Source organism: Tetrao urogallus (assembly GCF_951394365.1).
Source record: "Tetrao urogallus genome assembly, chromosome: Z".
NCBI classification, from domain to species: domain Eukaryota; kingdom Metazoa; phylum Chordata; class Aves; order Galliformes; family Phasianidae; genus Tetrao; species Tetrao urogallus.
In genome coordinates, this window is record NC_136816.1 from 48,562,744 (window position 1) to 48,582,160 (window position 19,417).

General features: G+C 42.5%; 1 protein-coding gene across 1 annotated transcript; it reads right to left on the minus strand.

Annotated features, from left to right (window-relative positions):
* Positions 1-9,113: 9,113 nt before the first annotated feature.
* KCNV2 (potassium voltage-gated channel modifier subfamily V member 2) lies at positions 9,114-14,655 on the minus strand (the record flags this gene model as incomplete). Its single annotated transcript, XM_079548275.1, has 2 exons — positions 9,114-9,392; positions 13,216-14,655. The coding sequence occupies 2 exons, from the start codon at positions 14,653-14,655 to the stop codon at positions 9,114-9,116; spliced, it is 1,719 nt and encodes a 572-aa protein (XP_079404401.1).
* Between the last annotated feature and the right edge of the window lie 4,762 nt (positions 14,656-19,417).

Consider the following 19,417-nt stretch of genomic DNA (forward strand, 5'->3'; position numbering starts at 1 on the left):
ACCCCAGGCAAAGCCCCAGGCTTGGGGCAGAGTGGCTGGAAGACTGTGTGGAAGAAATGAGCATGTCGGTTGACACTTAGTTAAACATGAGCCAGCAGTGTGCTCAGGTAGCCAAGAAAGCTAACAGCTTCCTGCTCGTATCAGAAATGGTGTTGCCAGCAGGAACAACTGTACGTTCTGCTGTACTCAACTCTGGTGAGGCCACACATGTGCTCAGTTTTGGGCCGCCCACCACGAGAAAGACATGGAGGCCCTGGAGCATGTCCACATGGGCAACAAAGATGTGATGTGTAAGATATTATTCTGTTAACATCAGACGGGTCTGGAGCACAAATCTGACGAGCAGCTAAGGGAGCTGAGATTGTTCAGTCTGGAGAAGAGGAAGCTCAGGGGAGACCTTATCACTCTCTACAGCTACCTGAAAGGTAGTTGTGGCAAGGTGGGTTTTCACCTCTTCTCCCACATAACTAGCAATAGGACTGGAGGGAATGGCCTCAAGTTGCACCTGGGAAGCTTCAGGTTGGATATTAGGAAAAAAATATTGTCTGAGAGAGTGGTAGGTGCTGGAATAGGCTGCCCAGAGAGGTGGCTGAGTCACCATCTCTGGAGATGTTCAGGAAATGTTTAGATGTTGTACTGAGGGACGTGGTTTAGTGGAGAAATATTAGTGGTTGGTAGACGGTTGGACAAGATGATCTTGGAGGTCTCTTCCAACTGTGGTGATTATGGTTCTAAGCCATCTTTGAGAAATGTCTGAATGATTTACCTTCAAAAGAATGAAAGATTATTGAACATGCAATTTTACATTTCAAATTGCTGATATTTTGTTAGTCATGGCCTGAACATGAGAAAACTCTTAGGCTTTGTCCAAGAATATATGCTGCTTACCAGCATCCTTGCAGCTCCAATGATTTCCCTTTAACATGTCCTCATCAATGACAGATGTCAAGCAAGATGTTGGATTTCTTATTTTATACAGCATTGTGCCGTAGTTAGAGGGCTTTTACTTTCATAGACGATGATTGAGCTTCACAGTCTCTGCACATCAGAATCTGCTTTGCTGCTCAGGTATGACCAAGTGCACATTGCAACCAGTCCTTAAAATAAACAGTTGTATACAGAACAAATGCATTATATGCCATAACATCACATCTCTAATTGCTTGACTCCTTCTGCTTTGGATGCACTTTGAATGCTTGCCCTTGATCTTCTTTGTTCTTTAATCTTATGGTGCACTACAATAGAAAATGTGTGTCTGCTTCAAGACAGTGAGGTGCTGCTCAGACTGCCCTTGCTTCAGTGCATAGGCTATTGTTTTCTGCCTAATAATTTGCATTGCACAATACCTAGAATACTTGTTTTCCTTCTTCTTCTCCTGTTCTCTTTTTCATTTTTTTAACTGGTTTCCCATATAAAGTTTTTTATTGTTGGGTTGTTCCTTTTTTGTTTGTTTGTTTGTTTTGTTGTTAATGGAAGTGAAGGAAGATAAGCACAGTAACTGTTTCATTAAACCAAACTGATTTTCAGATTGTTTTCTTAAGGTCAATATTCGTTTGATTAACTGAGTGCTCTTAAGACCAAAAAAGAGGCTGGGAGTGGAATCCAAAGGGTATGAATGAAGACTGAAGCACTGTATTTTCACAAAGGAAATTGTGTTAATGCTGGACTGACCACTGTTCTGGTCAAGATTCTGTATGACTGACCACAATCAGTATTTATTTATATCAATATTTATATCAATATTTATACATGAAAGTTGTTTTTCAGACAGTAATGCAAAGTGTCTATGGATAAGGTACGTAGTATAGTGAATTTGAACCTATAATGGTGAGTTTCATATGATGGGTCTGATTTGTTTCCAAGGTGGATTTTTGTGGAAGAATCTGAATACCAAGTGGAGATAATGGTTTGTATGGAAAGAGAAACACTGTCATGCACATGAGGACATGGCCTCCCTCACCAACACACCAAAGCTATAAACCAACAGGCATTTACAGATTTCCAAAGGGAGGAACTGGGGAAAAGCACCTGGTGCAGAAGGAAAAATGCCAAAGGGATCTGTGTTAAAAGGGTGCTAGTGCAGTGGTGCTATTACAGCTGCAGGGAAAGCTTGTGACAAGAGACAAATTAGGAGCTGGGTGCTTAGAGGTTTGTGTGTCTTTCTTCTTCCCCAGCCCCTCTGGTGCCAGTTGAACTGTTATTTCAGTCCAGCAGTGTGCTTGCCGCAACAAAAACCACAAGGATTTTTCTTCATGCCTCCACTAGTTGCTCTGGCATTTCTCAGGTTATTCACTCAGCTGAATCACTTTGCATACCCATTAGAGACTTGTGTGTGGTGCTGTTGAATTAATTTCTAGTAATGAGCTGATAACACTAAACAAATGTTGCATGTTTTAACACCAGAGCATGAAATAAGCGGCAGAGTTGCATGAGCGGGCAGCAGGCAGCCTGGTAATAGCCAGTACCAGACCTTACCTTCACAGGGAATCATGTTAATCTCCTGGGCTGGCTCAACTTCACGGTCAAACTCTTCTCAAATCTGTGTACAAAATGATACTGGTCTCATCAGAGCATGGCAATGAAGCAAAGCACGCATTGTGTTGTATAGGAAATGCCCCCAGAAAATCAGCATTGTTTTAAATTCACCTTGCCCTCAAAAGTGGAATGAAAACTGGTTGAGACCAACTCTTTGATTGTTTATGTTTCATTCTGCTAATAAAATCTTCAGTATTGATCTAAAACAGAATCACAGAATCACTGAGGTTGTAAGGAGCACTAAGATCATCTAGTCCAACCATCAACCCATGCCTGTGACCGCTCTACACCATGTCCCTTGGTGCCATATTTACACGTTTCTGGAACACTTTGAGGGACAGTGACTCCACCACCTCCTGGGCAGCCTGTGCCAATGTCTTACCACTCCTTCTGAGAAGGAGTATACTCCTGATACTCAACATGAACCTCCCCCTGAAGCAACTTGAGGTCATTCCCTCTCACCATACCACTGTTACCTGGCTGAAAAGGCTGATCCCCACCTCTCCACAGCCTTCTTTCAGGCAGTTGTAGTGGCTGATAAGGTCTCCATTGAGGATCCTTTTCTCCAGAAATGATCCATTCAGCCTGAAGTTAAGGGAACTTTGTCTTCAGTGGCTAATTTTCTGGTGTAAATGTTGATACTTTTTTTTTTTTTTTTGCTTAAACTGTCTTTGACATAGGCGTACTGAGTATTAACCACACATCTTCTAGATCTGCCCATAGTCAGTTCCCTTCCTGCACAGTGGGAAGCACTTCAAACTTTGGGATTATCTTTTAGAAATTAAATTTAGCAAAATGAATCACGAATGGCTGAGGTGTCATTAGATTGAAGATCCATTTAGCCCCGAGTGGCAATAACACCAGTTTTACAGTGCTATTAAATTACTCCTTTCTTGTAGGAGCTCTTGCTGGCAGGGCTTCGTGGAGGCCCAGGCTTTGAGCGTGCCTGAACCTGGATGAGATAAGCTCATGCAGTGTGCATGCTGGGGCCCTGCCAGCCTCGGGCCTGCGGGCGGCAGCAGCGAACAATTTTCCACGCAGGGACGGCGCTCCGCAGGAGGATCCCTCCCTCGCCCCTTCGCGGCGGAACAGCCGCCACTTGTGTGTGATGGGGGAGTGTGCCCGACCTCCTAGAACATGCTGCTTCTGGTTTTTGTTTTTGCTTGCTTGCTTGTATCTTGATTGCTTACCCAAATATAATATTTGGATGTTTAAGAAGTTTGGATGTCAGGCCAGTCAGCATCTCAGGAGTTGTCTAGAGCAGCCTGAGGTGATGTGCGTGCAGACCTAGCTCAGCTGGTCACACGGAGCTCTTTCCCTTCAGAGTCCGACCTTGCTGTTGCAGGTGGGCTGCTCTGTATTTCTGCACTTCTGCCTTTGCATTCATTTGTTGGCTTTGATGAGGAAGTAAGAAGAGTGTGACTTTCCTACTGAGCAAGCCTCTTGTTATGGGTATGGAAAAGTTCCTTTGCACAGTTGTTCTCAGTGACCACTCTTTGCCAGGCAGTAGTGTTTCAGGCAGTCTGTTCTGCCAGAACCAGCAGGTTGTATGAGCGTTTGGTGGTTCGATGAACTGTTATTAGTGATGTTGAAAGGCTGACTCTTAGGCATGTTAGTACTTTATCTTGTTCTTAACTGGGGGAAATGATTTGCTTGTAAATGGATCAAATTGGGTTCAGAAGTTAGAATGACAATACAGACTCATTTGACAGAGTTGAAATGAGCTCTGACCAGTTTTATTTTGAAAACTTTCATGATCTCTATCTCAGAAAATAGCTGGAGAACACTTTAATTTTTCTCTGCATATTTCCATTAAATTACCTATGTACATAAAAAGCTAATACCTCTGACCTTTCTGTTTCAAAATCCAAGATAAAAAGCTGGATTACAGTCAAATACCTTGTAATTTCTCTACTACTGAATAAATAAGTTAGTAGAAGTTTTGTCAATAGCAGATAAGCATGAATCAAGTACTTTTACGCAACATAAAAATGGAATGCTCTAAATAGTTAAAGCTAGTTTTTTAGCAAGTAGATTCTTGTTCTCCCTCCTAGGTTTCTTGATGGTCATGATTTTTCTCCAGAAACTTTAAATTATATCTAGTTTACAGTCATTAAAATCATGTGTATTTATAGACTAAGTATTACCATTTGCCTTAGAAGCCTGGGAATAGCACCAGATGCATATTAATCTATGGCTGTACACTAGCTACCCCTTTAATTGCTATCTTTGTGAATGAGAACAGCAAACAGCTGCTGATTTGCATTTTGAAAGTGATGTTCTTCTGAGACACGGATTTGTGCAAAATCGTATTCTAATTGGAATTATATTCACTGTCTCATGTAGGGACAGTCTCTCCAGATTTCCAGCATCCCTGCCTGCTGTGGTGTTTGTTTGTTTCAGTTTTGTTTTTTGTTTTTTTTTTTTTTGTTTGGTTGGTTTTTTGTTTCCTGTTTTACTACAATCATTTGAAGGCCTAAAATGAGTAGAACAAACAACGCTGAGCTTGAAAATGAAGGCCATCCAGATAAACAGTATGTTTCTTTGTGTACCAGGGATAACATTTGCTAAGTGTGAGGTGAAGTATAATGACAGAACATATTTTCCTTCTCCTTCTAGGACTCACTAATATCTGTAGTTACTTAAAATGAAAGACATGAATATGGCTGCATTCTAAGATTTCTAATTTCTTGGTGGTTTGAAAAAAACCTCCTTCCTGCTTTACCAAAACCTTTGTTATACCAAAGTAACATTGCATAAAACAAGCCCTATTTGTATACCTTTAATGGTATTGCCCATCTTTGTTGTGTCTAAGAATATTTTCCCTTGAAAAGGTTATTCTGAAATCTTTTGATTGTCAAAGCTCTATGACATTTAAGTAATGAAATTATCAATGCTACCTTGTGTTATTTTTTATTATTATTGTGTAGCACTTGGCTGTTTCATTTCACAATTATCTGGGGACACTTTTGACGCCACTTAAAGTCTGACTGGATGTGGCAGAGTAAATTAACTTAGGGTCTTTCTCAGAAGGAACCACTGTGTCAGCAGCAACAACACCACAACCACTATGGCAAAACACAGTGCCCAGTTTCAAAATCAGCTGACAAAGGTACACACAGCCCACTGTGGGTGGTCAGGAGTTTGCTCTGTGTGAGGATTAACTCCTTCCTTCCTCTGACCTGGCTAGAGCATCTAAGCCAGTTTGTATGGTAAGAGCCTCAGGCAGGAGTTCGGCAGGTGGGAGACGCCATACCATTCTTCTACAGAAATTGCTGGTACTGACACACCTTGGGCATTCAGAGGAGGTTGCCATTGGGGGACCTCTGTTTTAGGCATAATCTACTGGAATTCACGGAGTTAAACTCATCACCCCTGCAATAAAATGAGGCAAGCCACAAGGCAGAAAGCTGGAGGAGGTAGTCTGGAAAATGAAACAAGGAGTTGTTACAGAAAACTCAAAACACTAACTTCTGGTTTGTTGGAAAACGCATTACTCCACCAAGAACCTGCTTCTCTGCTGCATACAACAGGGCTAGCATCAGATTATTGCAAAACCGATCAAATTCTTACCCTCCCCTAGATAGTCACATTTGTATTTTAAATGAATTGACAGAGCACACCAAAGCTGCCATCAGCAAGATGGGATTGGGTTTCGGAGAGAGGAGTGTGTAAGTGTGGGGAAGAAGAGTGTGCAGTGGGCATTAGTGCTAGGATAGCTTTAATATTCAGAGTAGTTGGGTGGGATTTGGCAGTATTGTCTTCTGAAGGATAAGAAATTAGTCTCCTCCATGTCTGAAAACATTCTGGCTTGTAATCATTATCCCACAGGGCATTGTGAGTCCTGCCTTCATGTAGCTGCAGTATGTGCAGACTGACTGGCTCTTGAGGCCCAACAGACTGTATCTGTCATCCAAAGATTCTTCTGTCAGTGAAGAGTGAGTGTTTGGCAATATTCTGCTGCCTAGTCAGTGCTTTCATAGATCTTTTTTGAGTCCAAGCCCGTGTCACACGCCCTTCTGCCTGCTAGGTGCTGCAAACCTTAAGCTGTACAGACTTTTCTGCTCTGTCAGTAGTGGGTCACTGTTTGGAACAGATTCGGCTACAGAGGTGGGAGAGACCCTCCAAGCTGTATTTGAACAGTTAGAACAGCAGTATGTAAAAATCGTGCTGAACTGGTAAGAAAGCACTTACTGAGGACATTCAATTGTAACTCTTAGTTAAAAGAGAAAACCGTCCTTTTTCTCCTGCTCATGCTTTGTGTGGAAAGTTTATTCCTGTACTTGTCTTCTTGAATGTGTCCTGCATGTGAAACAGGTGGGTGGAAAATGGGGTTGGCAGTCTATCTGGGGTCTGAGGCCATAAAGAGGACCAACCTCAGTAGAGGAGGTTCTGGATTTCTCTATGTGGCAAGAACCTGCTGAGCTGCATGCATGAATATCTCATCTGTGGGGTACATGCAAGCTTCTTCAGACAGAGAAATCAGGATGTTCTGTATCTTGAAATGTTGGGTGGTCATAAACATTTAAATCTTTAAATGGATCTAACTGAATGAATGTAAACTGCTGGACCAAGCTGCATATTGTAAATGAAGTGCAGTTGTTCTTTCTCTCTTTTATTTACCTGCCACCACCTCACTGAACTGCAGTGGGGGTGTGAGAGAGTGACTTCCTTTGCTTTCAGGACTCTGGTTCTGATGTTGCTTCCAGAAGGACAACGTAAATTCATGCCACCTTACAGTGGTAAATCAGCTGCTGCTTCTCAGTGAATGCCAAGATTGTGTCTGCTGCAGTGTGTGTCATCCACAACAGCAAGTATCTATTGCATTCAACTCATGGGGCTCAGCTGTGCCTTAAAGTCATGGTTTAGTTTTTAACAGCTGATCAGTGCACAGTTCCTACAGAATGAAATGACAGATGGGCTTATAATACCTTTGTCTGGAGATAGAGAATAAGAAGGGCAACTTGGTTACTAATTACCTTCTCATTACTGAAAGGAAGAATGGCCCAATGCTTGACACACTGTGCATGGACGTGGCAAAATTAATGAACCCTCAGCTGTCTAAGGAGTGAGCTTCAAACACAATTGTCTCCAGCATGACTGAGCTTTGAGTATGGCCATTTACATTCAATAGGGCAGCACAGAAACATCATGGGTGTTCAGAAATACTAAAATGCACTTCTGCTGTCAGGCTGTTTCACAGCAAGAGTGTTGTGCTGCTGAGCAGCAGTCATTTCCATTGCTTCTTTTTATTACTGTGTTTACTCTGTGTGGGTCTGAGTATCAATTAAGTAACTTCCAGATGTATTGTTCAGATTCCTGATTTTTAACTGCTAGGGCTGCTCTTATGTAGAAAGAATATTCCTGATATGCAGCCACCTAATGCATGAAATGCTGATCCTGTTCAGTATTCTTGTTGCTATTTGTTATTTAGTTCTAGGGATGAGATTCTGACACGTGCAAAAGTCCAGCCATGTGAGAAGTCTCAGTACTCGCAGGAAGTATGGAGCACCTGGAGGTGAACCAAGATGTCAAATGTGTGTCCTAATAATGGCTGTGTGAACCTTGTCTTTAAACGATGTTTAAATTTCGTTATAGTTAAGTGCTGATAAGATCCTTTGCATGAAAAGTCTTTATGAGATATTATCTATTACACATTTCATTTCAGGGTTTTTACAGAATGTTTCTCTATCATTTATGTTCTCTGACAGGCCTATTATTATTTTAACAATTCAATAAACAGATACATTAGATGCTGTAGAATAGTTTATCACTTAATCCTACACCTAGAGAAGCTTTTGGCTTGGAAGTATCTGCAAAACTGATGATATTTATGAGCTCATACTCCAGATATCCCCACTAATTCTTGACATAATGGAAGATGATTACAGAAGTGGTAGAGGGAGAAATAGTAAACCAGCATTTACTAATGCTGGCGTTTTACCAGCGTTGCTCACCTAGGTGTGAAAATAGGAGTCACTTGCAGTGCTACATTTGGAAAATACAATTGGGACACTGATAGGTAAGCTATCAGTGCAAGGGGAAACTGAAAGCTCAAGGAGGACAGATGCTGCTGATATTCAAGAAATCATCTTAGGCTGTTTTCCTTATTTTGAAAGCTGGTGCAAAACTGATTTCAGCAATGCAGTCAATGTAGTGAGTATTCTATAAGAAGTTTGATTTTTAAGACTGCCCTGGCAGCAGAGAAATGGCCAAACCTTAATTACAGCGTTTTTGGTTTTTTTTCCCTTTTGTCTGGTTTGTTTTCAGCAAGGGTATGGCCAGTTGCAGGGGTCCCATCTTCTTGTGGGTCTAATTCAGAGTTTCTGGGCTGTATGACTGAAGAATATCATGTAGATATCTCATGAGCACATAAGCTCGTGAACCTAATATTGCCAATAAAAAAAATGTTGTTGTAATCTGAGCCTTTTTTTTCTTTCAAAAACAGCTTCCTTGCAGGCATATTTCACTGCCTACTTTTTGTTACTTTCAACCTGTTCAGTTCTTTAGTTAGCTTTGCTGATTCATTTCTTTTCCTCCAGCTTCTCTGTTTCAGCCTCACATCCAAAGCTCTGCTCCTATCCGTGTTGTGGCAAGGAGCGAGCTCCACCTTCTCCACAGCATTCAGAGATTTTCTTCATGGCTCTCCGCGCGAAGTCCACCTTCCCCCTCTCTTTCTTGAGAGCAGTGTACTCGTAGGCTTTCAGTTTGCTGTAATAGTCTGAGAACTTGTTGTAGAGGATGGAGATGGGCATGCCGTTCAGGATTATCCCAAAAGCAATGCACAGGAATGCAAACAGGCGGCCGAGGTGAGTTTCTGGACACATGTCTCCGTATCCCACAGTGGAGATGCTGACCTATGGGCAAACCAGCATTCAGCTTATTAGCAGGGAGGCTGCATATAGGCACTTATTTCCTCAGCACTTCTGCAGGTATGTGCAGTGAGCAGGGGCAATTCTGAAGTTGATGAGAACACACGTCCTCTGTGTATAAATCTGGCATGCTTATAGGAACCAGTATTTTGGGACTTACTGTGTAGGTTTTATTTTGAGTATTAATATTGATTATCATGTATATACAAGTATTACGTACAATGAAAAATATGTGAAAAGCTATTTGTGAAATGTATTTCTATAATGTGAGCACCACTGGAAGAAGTGATCCAGGAGAATTCCAGCGTATATATAATGATACGATAGACTGAATCTTTGAATGATACGAGGAGCTATGGAAAAAAAGTAAAGATCTTACTCAATTGCCTAGAAGGCTGTGCATGCTTACAATATGTCTATATTTATAGTGATAAATTGCTTGATCTGCCTCATCCTTTTTATGTCAGAGGTTAAACCAGTGTAGTCTGTGCATACCTTCAGTGGGGAATGTTCCTGTTTGTTTCGGTTTATGGGTATACAAAAAAGCTTCTCCTGAATTCACCCCTTTGAAGAAGTTTAGGGAGTTGTTAAAAATGCTTCTGTTTGTGTGTGGGGGAGGGGGGGGAAGGGGTGTGGTGGTATTTAATGTATCTGTTTTATATGAATCTGTGAATTTTCCTTTCACATGTACTTCACAGAGGTTTTTTTGTATTTTTTTTCTGAGCCTTCAAGATTTTCTCTTTTTAGATTACGTATGTATGAAAGAAGCTTTGATGTATGGGCCCAGCACTGTATCAAGTACTGAATTAAAATTTGTAAACCCTGTAAAATTTTGTTTTCAGAATTCCTGGATGTTTGTTTATGAGGATGTTACATAAAGAATGGTGTACTACCAACCAGACAACATGAAATAACTCCTAAGTTTTATTATCCCATTTTACACATCTTGTGTTTTTATGGTGTTCACATTTAGTAAAAATAACTTGTTTTTCTTTGTCAGGTGAAACTCACAGGCTTCTGCAATGTGGCACTTCCTTGTATTATGCCTATTCAAGAGGTGTTTTTCAGCCAATGAACTTCATTTAATCTTCTTCTCAGTATCTAAAGAGAATGCATGTATCTACAAAATGGTGATATAAAACTTCTGTAGGAATATACCACCGGAAATAGGAGTTTCACTGTAATGCCCTTGTGGCTTTAGCTCTGAGTATAAGTCTTAAGAAGGTCATGGAGTGTAGTCTTCCATCTTCTAACATGCTAAATAAAATGTTATTTCAAATGAAGTAAGCATTAGGGTACATGAGACAGCACCAGATAAGCGTATTTGTAGGATGCACCTTGTGCTTCCTGCAGAATAAAAAGGATTAGTCATTTGGTTTAATGGAAATTAAGTCACTGGATTTGAATGATAATACAGGATAAATATCTCCAAAAATAAATACTGAGATGAAGGCAAGATGTTTATCTCTAGCAGCCAGGACAAAACCATTATCCTGTGATAAGGTTCTGTTCCACTGGCACAGTCTTCTAATCACTGTGACAGTCTGGGAGGAACACTTGTTCTCTCCTGTGGGTCAGATTGCAGACGTTGTTGGATTTTGATGAAATTTAAGTAATCTGGATATCTCAGTTTTTGTTCTTAATGAATTAATGGGCTCTAAAATGTTTCATGCCATAGAATTTCAGTGTGCAAGCTACAGCATCTCTTTTGGAGACACTTGCTTTGCTAAATAGGAATTTCTTAAATAGTCATTGTTACATGGGTTTCAGAGCAGTACCTAAATAATCATGGCATTATCAGCTTGCAGATGTGATCTCTCATGCTTTTTGCGTGTATCCTGCATATTCAGAAAATCACTGCAGACATATGGGGAACTTCCACATTTCATCAGCCACTGTTGAAACAGAACTGTTGGCCACAGTCTCCCCAGAGGCTGCCCAGGAAAGTGTTCTCAGACAGTTTGGTGTTGCTGTCCTGTGTGCCCTGTGCTGAGCTGATCATCCAGGATGAGGAGGTCTCCTGACTCCTTTGAAGTTTTTTTGCCTGGGCTTTTTTCCCTGGAAAGTGCCCCAGAGCAGTGCCTTAAATGTGGATTATGCAGGATGGGATCAGTTGCCATGAGATGAAATATAGAAACTCTGCATATGGCAACAGGCTAAAACAAGTCCCAGAGTAGTGGGAAGCAAAGACACACCCAGCTCCCCTCTGACTTGATTCAGGCTGCTGTAGGCACAGCTGCTATGGCATAACAGAGCTGCTGTTTTCTCTCTCTCTCTCTTTTTTTTTTTTTTTATATTGCTAGTTGTGTCTGAGAGGGATTTTTTCCCCTTCTTCTCAGCGCCTGGGAAAAAACCACCATCTTTTCCCTGCCAAAACGTTGCTGTAGAGATGATAATTGAGAAGCTGAGAAGCTGCCATACCTGAGCATGAAGATTATCTACTAAGCATTTACTCAAAGCCTGTGGCTCCCTCTCCCAGCTTTCACTGTTAGCCCCAGTAAACCCACAGGTGTTTCTTTTGTATTGGCAGCTCATCTTGAAGGATATAGCTATCATTTTAATTGTCCATTACACTGAAAAAATAGGGTTAAACTGTTGTAAGTAAATGCACGGCCGTCCTTGATGGCAAACACTTCTGAGGTGAGTTTGGGAAGCTGAATCATTCTGCCATAGCCAGGAAACATTTAAGCAAGGGAGCGGGCATTAAGCTCTCCCCGTTCTGTGTTCCTGGCTATAATTTAATGCCCCCACAAGATGTGAACTTACCTTAGTCTGGAAAACACTGCCGTAAAAACATCTCTCCATATAACACAGTGCATTACAGGTCAGTGATAGTTCAGACCTCAAGGTGATGTGCTCAAATGTGCATCACTCCAGTGGCAGACTCTAGAAATGAGGTCATTCTGCCTTTCTTTCTGAGGCTTGCTAGCAGAAGCTCAGTCAGTAACCACCACCCCAATTGTTTTGAGAGGGACTAAAATCTTTCTGGCAGAGGCTGCAAAAAATATTCAAGATGACATTAACCAGCCACTAACCATCCCTCCCTGATATGGGATGCAGACAGATGACCTAGATGTAGAGGGCAGTTTATCTCAGCTCCCTGAGCTATTCTGCTTATTTTGTATTTATTTCTCTGCAAGACTGGCATACATTAAATAATCACCAATGTGTCTATGTGTACAAACGTATCATGAAAATGGCACTTAAGGAGCAGGATGCAACAGCTGCTGGTCCTAATGAATTTTAATGGCCAGAGCTCTGGGATGGTTTAGCTTTTTAAATGTGACTGTCCAGAGTACCATGAAAAACAAAAAACATGTCTTACCCTCTTGCAGATACGTGATGGATCACAGTATGTCTTCAAAAACCGCAGGAATGAAAGTCTCATGTCAACCTGCAATCAGTTAGACTGATCTACACTGTTTGGTTTGTTTTGGTAACACTGGCAACAGAATTTAGTGGAAAAATGCTGTTCTGTGTTATTTTGCACCCTTCTTTAAAAGGCAAGTACTGCCTGCATTTGGTCAGATGGGAATGTCACTGCCGGCAGCCTGATTAAGTCCTGATTAGAGCTTACAACAGAGGTGAATGAGTGCATGCATGTGTGTGCGTGAGTGAGTGCATATGTCCTGTAAGCTCAGAATTCAGAGCAGATGTTCACTGATCTGGGTCTTTTGTTTTCAAGACTGTCAGCATCTCTATCATGGGAGGGGAGAGGAAGGAAGGATAGGGAAAGGAGGGAAGAGAGGGAAGAGGAAGGAAGGGGAAGATCTCTGGCTACCGAGCAAGGCGAGTTGAGTTTACTTACGGCAGCCCACCACCAAGCATGGGGGATGCTGGTGAAGTTGGTACTGGATACATCATGCTCCACTGTGTAGACCATGGCAGAGAAGGCGAAGATGCCCATGGCAATGAAGAGCAAAAGGCAGCCCACCTGCTGGTAGCATTGGCGCAAGGTAAAGCCAAAGGCACGCAGCCCTGTGGAGTGGCGGGCCAGCTTGAGGATGCGGAAGATGCGCATGAGACGCATGATACGAAGCACTTGTCCCACTTTGCCTACCCGTCCCACCTTCTCGATATCATACTCATGCTGAGAGCCCCGACCTCGGGGCTGGTCATCATCAGTGAAGCATTCAAGCAACAGCTGCAGGTAGAGGGGTAGGATGGCAATGAGGTCTACAGCATTGAGGGCGCTGCTGGCAAAACGACGCAGGTCTGGTGTGGATACCAAGCGCAGCAAGTACTCCAGCGTGAAGAACACAATGCACAGAGTCTCAATGTGCTCCAGGACAGGCCGACTCTCTCCACTCTTCTTGTCTACCTGCTGCATCTCCTCCACTGTATTGAGTGCCAGAGCCACCACAGAAATGAGCACAAAGAAGCTGGAGGCCACTGCCATCACTTTGGCAGTGACGGAGGAGAAGGGCTTCTCCATGAGGTTCCAGAGGCGCCAGCGCTGGGGCCCATAGTAGCGCATGTGATGGAAGAGCTGCTCATTTTCCTGAGCCTCTGCCTGGGAGCGCAGCTCACGCTGGACTTTCAGCTGCTCGCTCAGCTCGTCGCGACGCTCCTCAAAGCAGATGCGGCAGCAGCGGGGTGTGTATTTGAGCCGCACGCCCCAGTAGCTCAGCTCCTCCAAGAAGCTGCGTGGGCACAGCTCATCCCGCACCCGGAGCACCCCTGAAGCATAGAAGTTGTACACCAGCTGAAAGACAGCTGGGTCTCGGTCGAAGAAATACTCATCCACCTGGGCGGCGTAGTCATCACACAGGCCCAGCTGGCAGCGACGGTCTGTGGAAGTGGCCAGGCGGCCCAGGCGGGTCTTGGGATAGGTGGCCACTGCCTGGTAGGTGAGACGGTAGCTCTGGCCACCAACATTAATGTTCAGCACGGATGAAGTGGAAGGCCTGGCTGGGGCCCCAGGGGAAAAGACTGGGGAGAAAGGAATGGATGATGAGAGCTTGTTTTCTCCTTCAAATGGGTCCCCTGTTGGCCATTTTCCTTGGTCTTTTTCTTCTTCTTCCTCATCTTCATCATCCACGTAATAGTTGTAGTTTCCCTCTGGTCCAAGGAGCAGCATGGGCTGAGAGCTCAGTGGAGCAGTTCCAGAAAAGTCACTCTGCTTGTCTAAACAGACACCTTCATTATCCTTCCCCATGTTGGGCTGTGTGAAGACACTTGGTACTTCCCTTTCTCTTCCTTTATGTTTAAGGAAAGGAAATTGTCTCCTCATGTTAAACTGCAACATACTATTTCTCCTTGCTTTTCTCCCTTATTTTCATCCACTTGGTTGAGAAATTAGCATCAGTCCTTTCTGGCACTAATAGGACGGAGAGTACCGCTTTCTTCTCGCTTTACTGGTATCAAACACAGCAGCAGTTCTGCATTTTTCCTCTTGCCAGTTGCCACTTCAGTTGCTATGAAAGCTGAGTGTGGGATATAGACACATGAAGAGTGCTGTTGACCGTTTTAATCTTGCTGACAGGGAAGATTTGAGTGCTTAGAGAAGGGGATTTAAAGGCTATTATCCTGTTTCAGCCTCATCTCCCTCAGGCTGTGACGTGAATGATTATGGATCCATAAACATATGAAAATTCAGTATGGTAAAAAAAAATCCTAAAAGTCTATTGATAATAAAAAACATATATTTCCCTAATTCAAGATTATAAGGATTAAGAATAATCTGAAAGTGAAAATATCTGAGGAGCAGAGAGGAGAGGGAGGGAACACTACTCCTTTCATTCATCTACATGAGTATATGGGGGTCTTAGTTCTCCTTAATTAAAATTGTGAATAATTAAAATGCAGATATTGTGTGGAAATTCATTATCAAAGGTCTTAAAGTGCTTTCCAAAGGTAAGAAAATAAATACAAACAGACTGTGTCCCATGCTCTTCTTGACACAGCGTAAGTAAAGGAGAACGTGTGCATAAGTTTCTAGCATGCTTTGCCTCAAACTCTTCTTGAGATGCTGCAAAACAGAGCAAAATTTCTACCTTTGGCAGCACCCTCACTGGTACAGAAGGCTGCAGCGAATGCCTGGAGCACCTGAAAGCCCAATTTTTTTTCTGTTGCTTCTAAGTCAGGACAAATTCTTGTTGAATCTTGAGCTATCGTGTTAAACATCCCAGCAATCCTGCAACAGCAGCTTTATTAAAACTTGGCAAATTTGAAAACTAACCTGAGGCACCAAGAATAAAGGGAGGTATCCTGGTTTCAGCCCTTGCTCCTTAAACATATATGCCTTTTCCCAAGTATCTCAATGCAAAAACAATCTCTCAGTCTCATAGCATGACATTCAAGTTTCTGTTAAACATTTTTTTCATCTTTGGCCATGTTACCTTTGTGTTTCTTTCTGCTCAGTGTCACAGCTTCACCATGCCTGGCTTCCCTGTCAGTAAGGGACGTAACAGCAGCTAGTTAGTTCTAGGTGGGTTTCCCATGCTGATGACTGCTTTTCAAAAAGGCAGGTAGGCCTGAACTGAACCAACACTGTGATGTGGTCCGCAGCACTGCTATGGTCAGACCACTGCCAATAGCATGAACCTTGTGTCTTTGCACCTGGAGCAGACATAACCAGGGCAAATTTGAATGCTCATCTTCAGGCCCTGGGAGGAAGGTGTGATCTGGAAATGGACCAGCTGCTGCAATTCAGAGATTTCTCAAACATAGGCAGCAGGTACTCCAAGAAGCTGTTCTAGTCTGATGTGGCTGAGTTCTGCCCCAGCTTGAGACCTTACACATGCTGCAAAGTGATGCTGTTGGAAAAAGCCATAAAGTGAGAGTTTTGAGGCTTATTAATTTGACTGATATAACTGGAAAAAAAGATGAGCTGTTTTCAAGCAAGTGTATCTTCAGGGTCTGATTTTGTCAGCTGTTGAGCAGAAAGTGTTACTTCTGCCATATCTCACCTCATTAACATCCTTAGTGGTACTGTAGCCATGAAAGTCTGCCCCTTGGACGTGATGCATGTACATAGCTTGCCTTGTGTAAAAGCAAGTGTTGCACAGTGCCTGAACCTGTGTATTGCTAAGAGCTTTCCATCTGCAGTCCTTTAGTCTTTCTTCTCTCACAGCTTCTGACCCTTTTTCACAAGCTGTCAGGACATTCTATCCCTGCTCACCTGTGGCAATATTTTTCCTTTGTTGTTCTCCACTCCTGCTGTTGTGTTGTTAATCTCAAGTATTTTCCTGCAAACTCCAGTAATTCTGTTTTGGTGGTATTTTATTTACTGTAAGACCTAAACTTTTCCGCCTTTTTCCCTGCCTCCTGGTTGTAGCTTTAATGTTTACTTGGTCCTGATGACCAGAAAGATATAATAGCTGAGAATTTTTGCACTGCATCTGTTCTCAGGCTGTATCCTGATGGATCAGTGGATCATAGTGCATAGACCAAGGCTTCTTCAGGTTACACTGTTTAAGGCATGCATTATTAGCAGTTCATATTCAAGTGTGTTTAGAAATGTTTTGCTTCATAAGTTCTTCTCCACTGTCCGTTCTGCTTCTTCGTTCAAAAAAATGTAACGCTTATACTAATTAGAAATGTCAGTGCCTTATTATTACAGGCTCTCATCTGCTCTGCAGTTTGCTTTGAACATTAAAACATGTCATGGTTAGTCCTTTGTTACCAGTCTTAATACAAATTAATGAACATTTCAATGCTGTTTCTTTCGCCTTAGCAAATTACTTCAGGCATAAGAAAAACACTAATTGGAAATACTGTCATTTCACTACCAAAAATTCTAGAATATTTCTTAATTAAGATTCAGGTGAGAGTATGTTAATACTGCTTTTCCCAGCCTTTGCTGTAACATTTTGTTTTGCTTTTTGTGGTCTGCACAGTACCAGTTCTGAGAGGTCTATGGAAATGCTCATTGCTCACTATTCTTACTGTACTGCAGCAGCATCAGCCTCTAGCAGGTGGAACTGATGTCTGTCAGATGCTAGCACTTTGTGACATTCCTACTAAGGAGAACAAGAAAGGCCACTAGCAAGCTAATGACTCTAACCTAGATATTCTTGGGAGGGAAATTCTCAGACACCTGAGGGTCTCTGCTTGAACTTGCCCAAATAGAAAAAACAGGTAAAATAAGGTTTCGCAGTCACTCATCCCCAGTATAGTTAGTTAGGACATTTTTCCCCCTTCATTTTTCTTCCTTGGCTACCTTATTTGTTTTGTAGGTGGGATGCAGAGGAGCAAATTAGGAAACATAAAGTAGAAGGATCAGCTGCTATTTTTTATATTGCATATTGCCAGGCTTCTACTGCTCACTGTCGCTTGCAGTGGCTCATTCATAAATATTAATGTCTCCTCATACACGGGCAGTTGGTGCCAGCCCTGCAGTGAACACAAAAAAAACTTTAAAAAGCAGACAACAGCATCAACAAGAACAAATTGTACTCACTGCTTGTGAATGAATATCAGCTCTATGTAGGGAAGATGGAAATACCATGGAAGCAGAGGCCACACCGTGATGCTCACATACCACCAAGTGGTTTTTGGGCAGTGGGTGGTGTTAGGCCTTTATAGTGTATTGCCAAAAAGAGAAAACTGTAGGTGAAACTCTGCAATGAGGAAGGACTATCACTACACAGCCATTGGAGGCAGCACTGTGATCCTTAGTGATGTGCCAACAGTGAGGTTTCTGTTACAATGTGATATGATATGTACAAGTGCCAAAGCCTCAGGACAGCCATTTCTCCTAATTTATGTGCTCTCACACAGCATCAGTAGAAATGCTGATCCATTATGTAGAATTTACTGAAATCAGCTAGCAACTGGAAAATGTCAGTTCATTCACTTTGCATTCAAGAGGACCACTCAGACTTGGAAAGTTCCAAAGGAACTTGGTTCTGGAAGTATTTTTCAAGAATTTGGACAGCCTTCTCCAAGTTCCTTCCTTCCTTTAACAAATATGCCCATTCCAATAGCTTTGTTCTTAGTTTCTTCTTCTCCTTTCCTAGATGGCCCCTCCTGAGCCTTTCCTCTCCCAGCACTCCAAGTGATTTCCAAGTGGTAGTATGCTAGCACAGCTCAGTCATCTTTTGAACCTCTGCTTGCAGCTTTGCACCTGCATTTTTCTCCCATGCAGGTCTCATGCTGCATCCCAAATCTGAAAATACATCCTGGGATCTGCCAGGTCTGTGGGGAAGGAAGGAGGTCCTCCTCAGTACAGGCACATCCAGCTTCACACCTGAGCTTGAGCACTGTCTTTGAGGGAGGAGGAGGCAATACCATATGAGTTGGACTGATTTTTAAGTTCATAACCTATAATGGATTTCATAAGAGTTTGCCACTGCAAAATTCTGTCTCTCTGTCAGACTGGGACTGTGGCTGGACTGCCTCTGTTCTCTGGTGTTTTATTCCGGGGCTGGACCTTACTTCCTTCTCTGCCCATGATGTACCTGCATCATATTCTCCTTGCCCAGTCTGTCCCCATGCTCCACAGCAGCAGGCCTTGGCACTGGCGCTCTTCAGTCCTCACTCAGCCATGTAGTTACCCCAGAGATGCTCTCGCCTGCAGAGCCCAGAGCTGGAGAGCCCACCTCTTGGGTCATGTTAAGAGAGTGCAGTGTGCTCAGTGAGTGTTTAGTTCACTGTGTGCTCTGCTTTTTAGCGTACAAATTGAAATGTTTTGCTGCAAAATTATTAGCATTTCTTTATAGATATGAAAGGCTGGTTAAAAACAAGCAAACTACTCCTGGGACTTTTTGATGAAATTAAATAACCTTGCAGTGGAAAAAGAGATTTTGCTGAGATACATCCATTAGTGCTAACTTCACATTCCAAGAGGTATTTGCATAACACAAGCAGAGTCTTGTAGTAAAACCTTATCTACAGTGTTGCATACCAAAGAACACAACAATTCAGGGGCAGAGAAAGATTTTGCTGCTTGGATTTTAGCCAGATTTTCTGCATGTATTTGTTCGTACACACACATATTTATGCGTATGTGTGAAAATCTGTCAACAAGATTGCTGTCCTTCTCACAACCATGTACCATTTGTAAA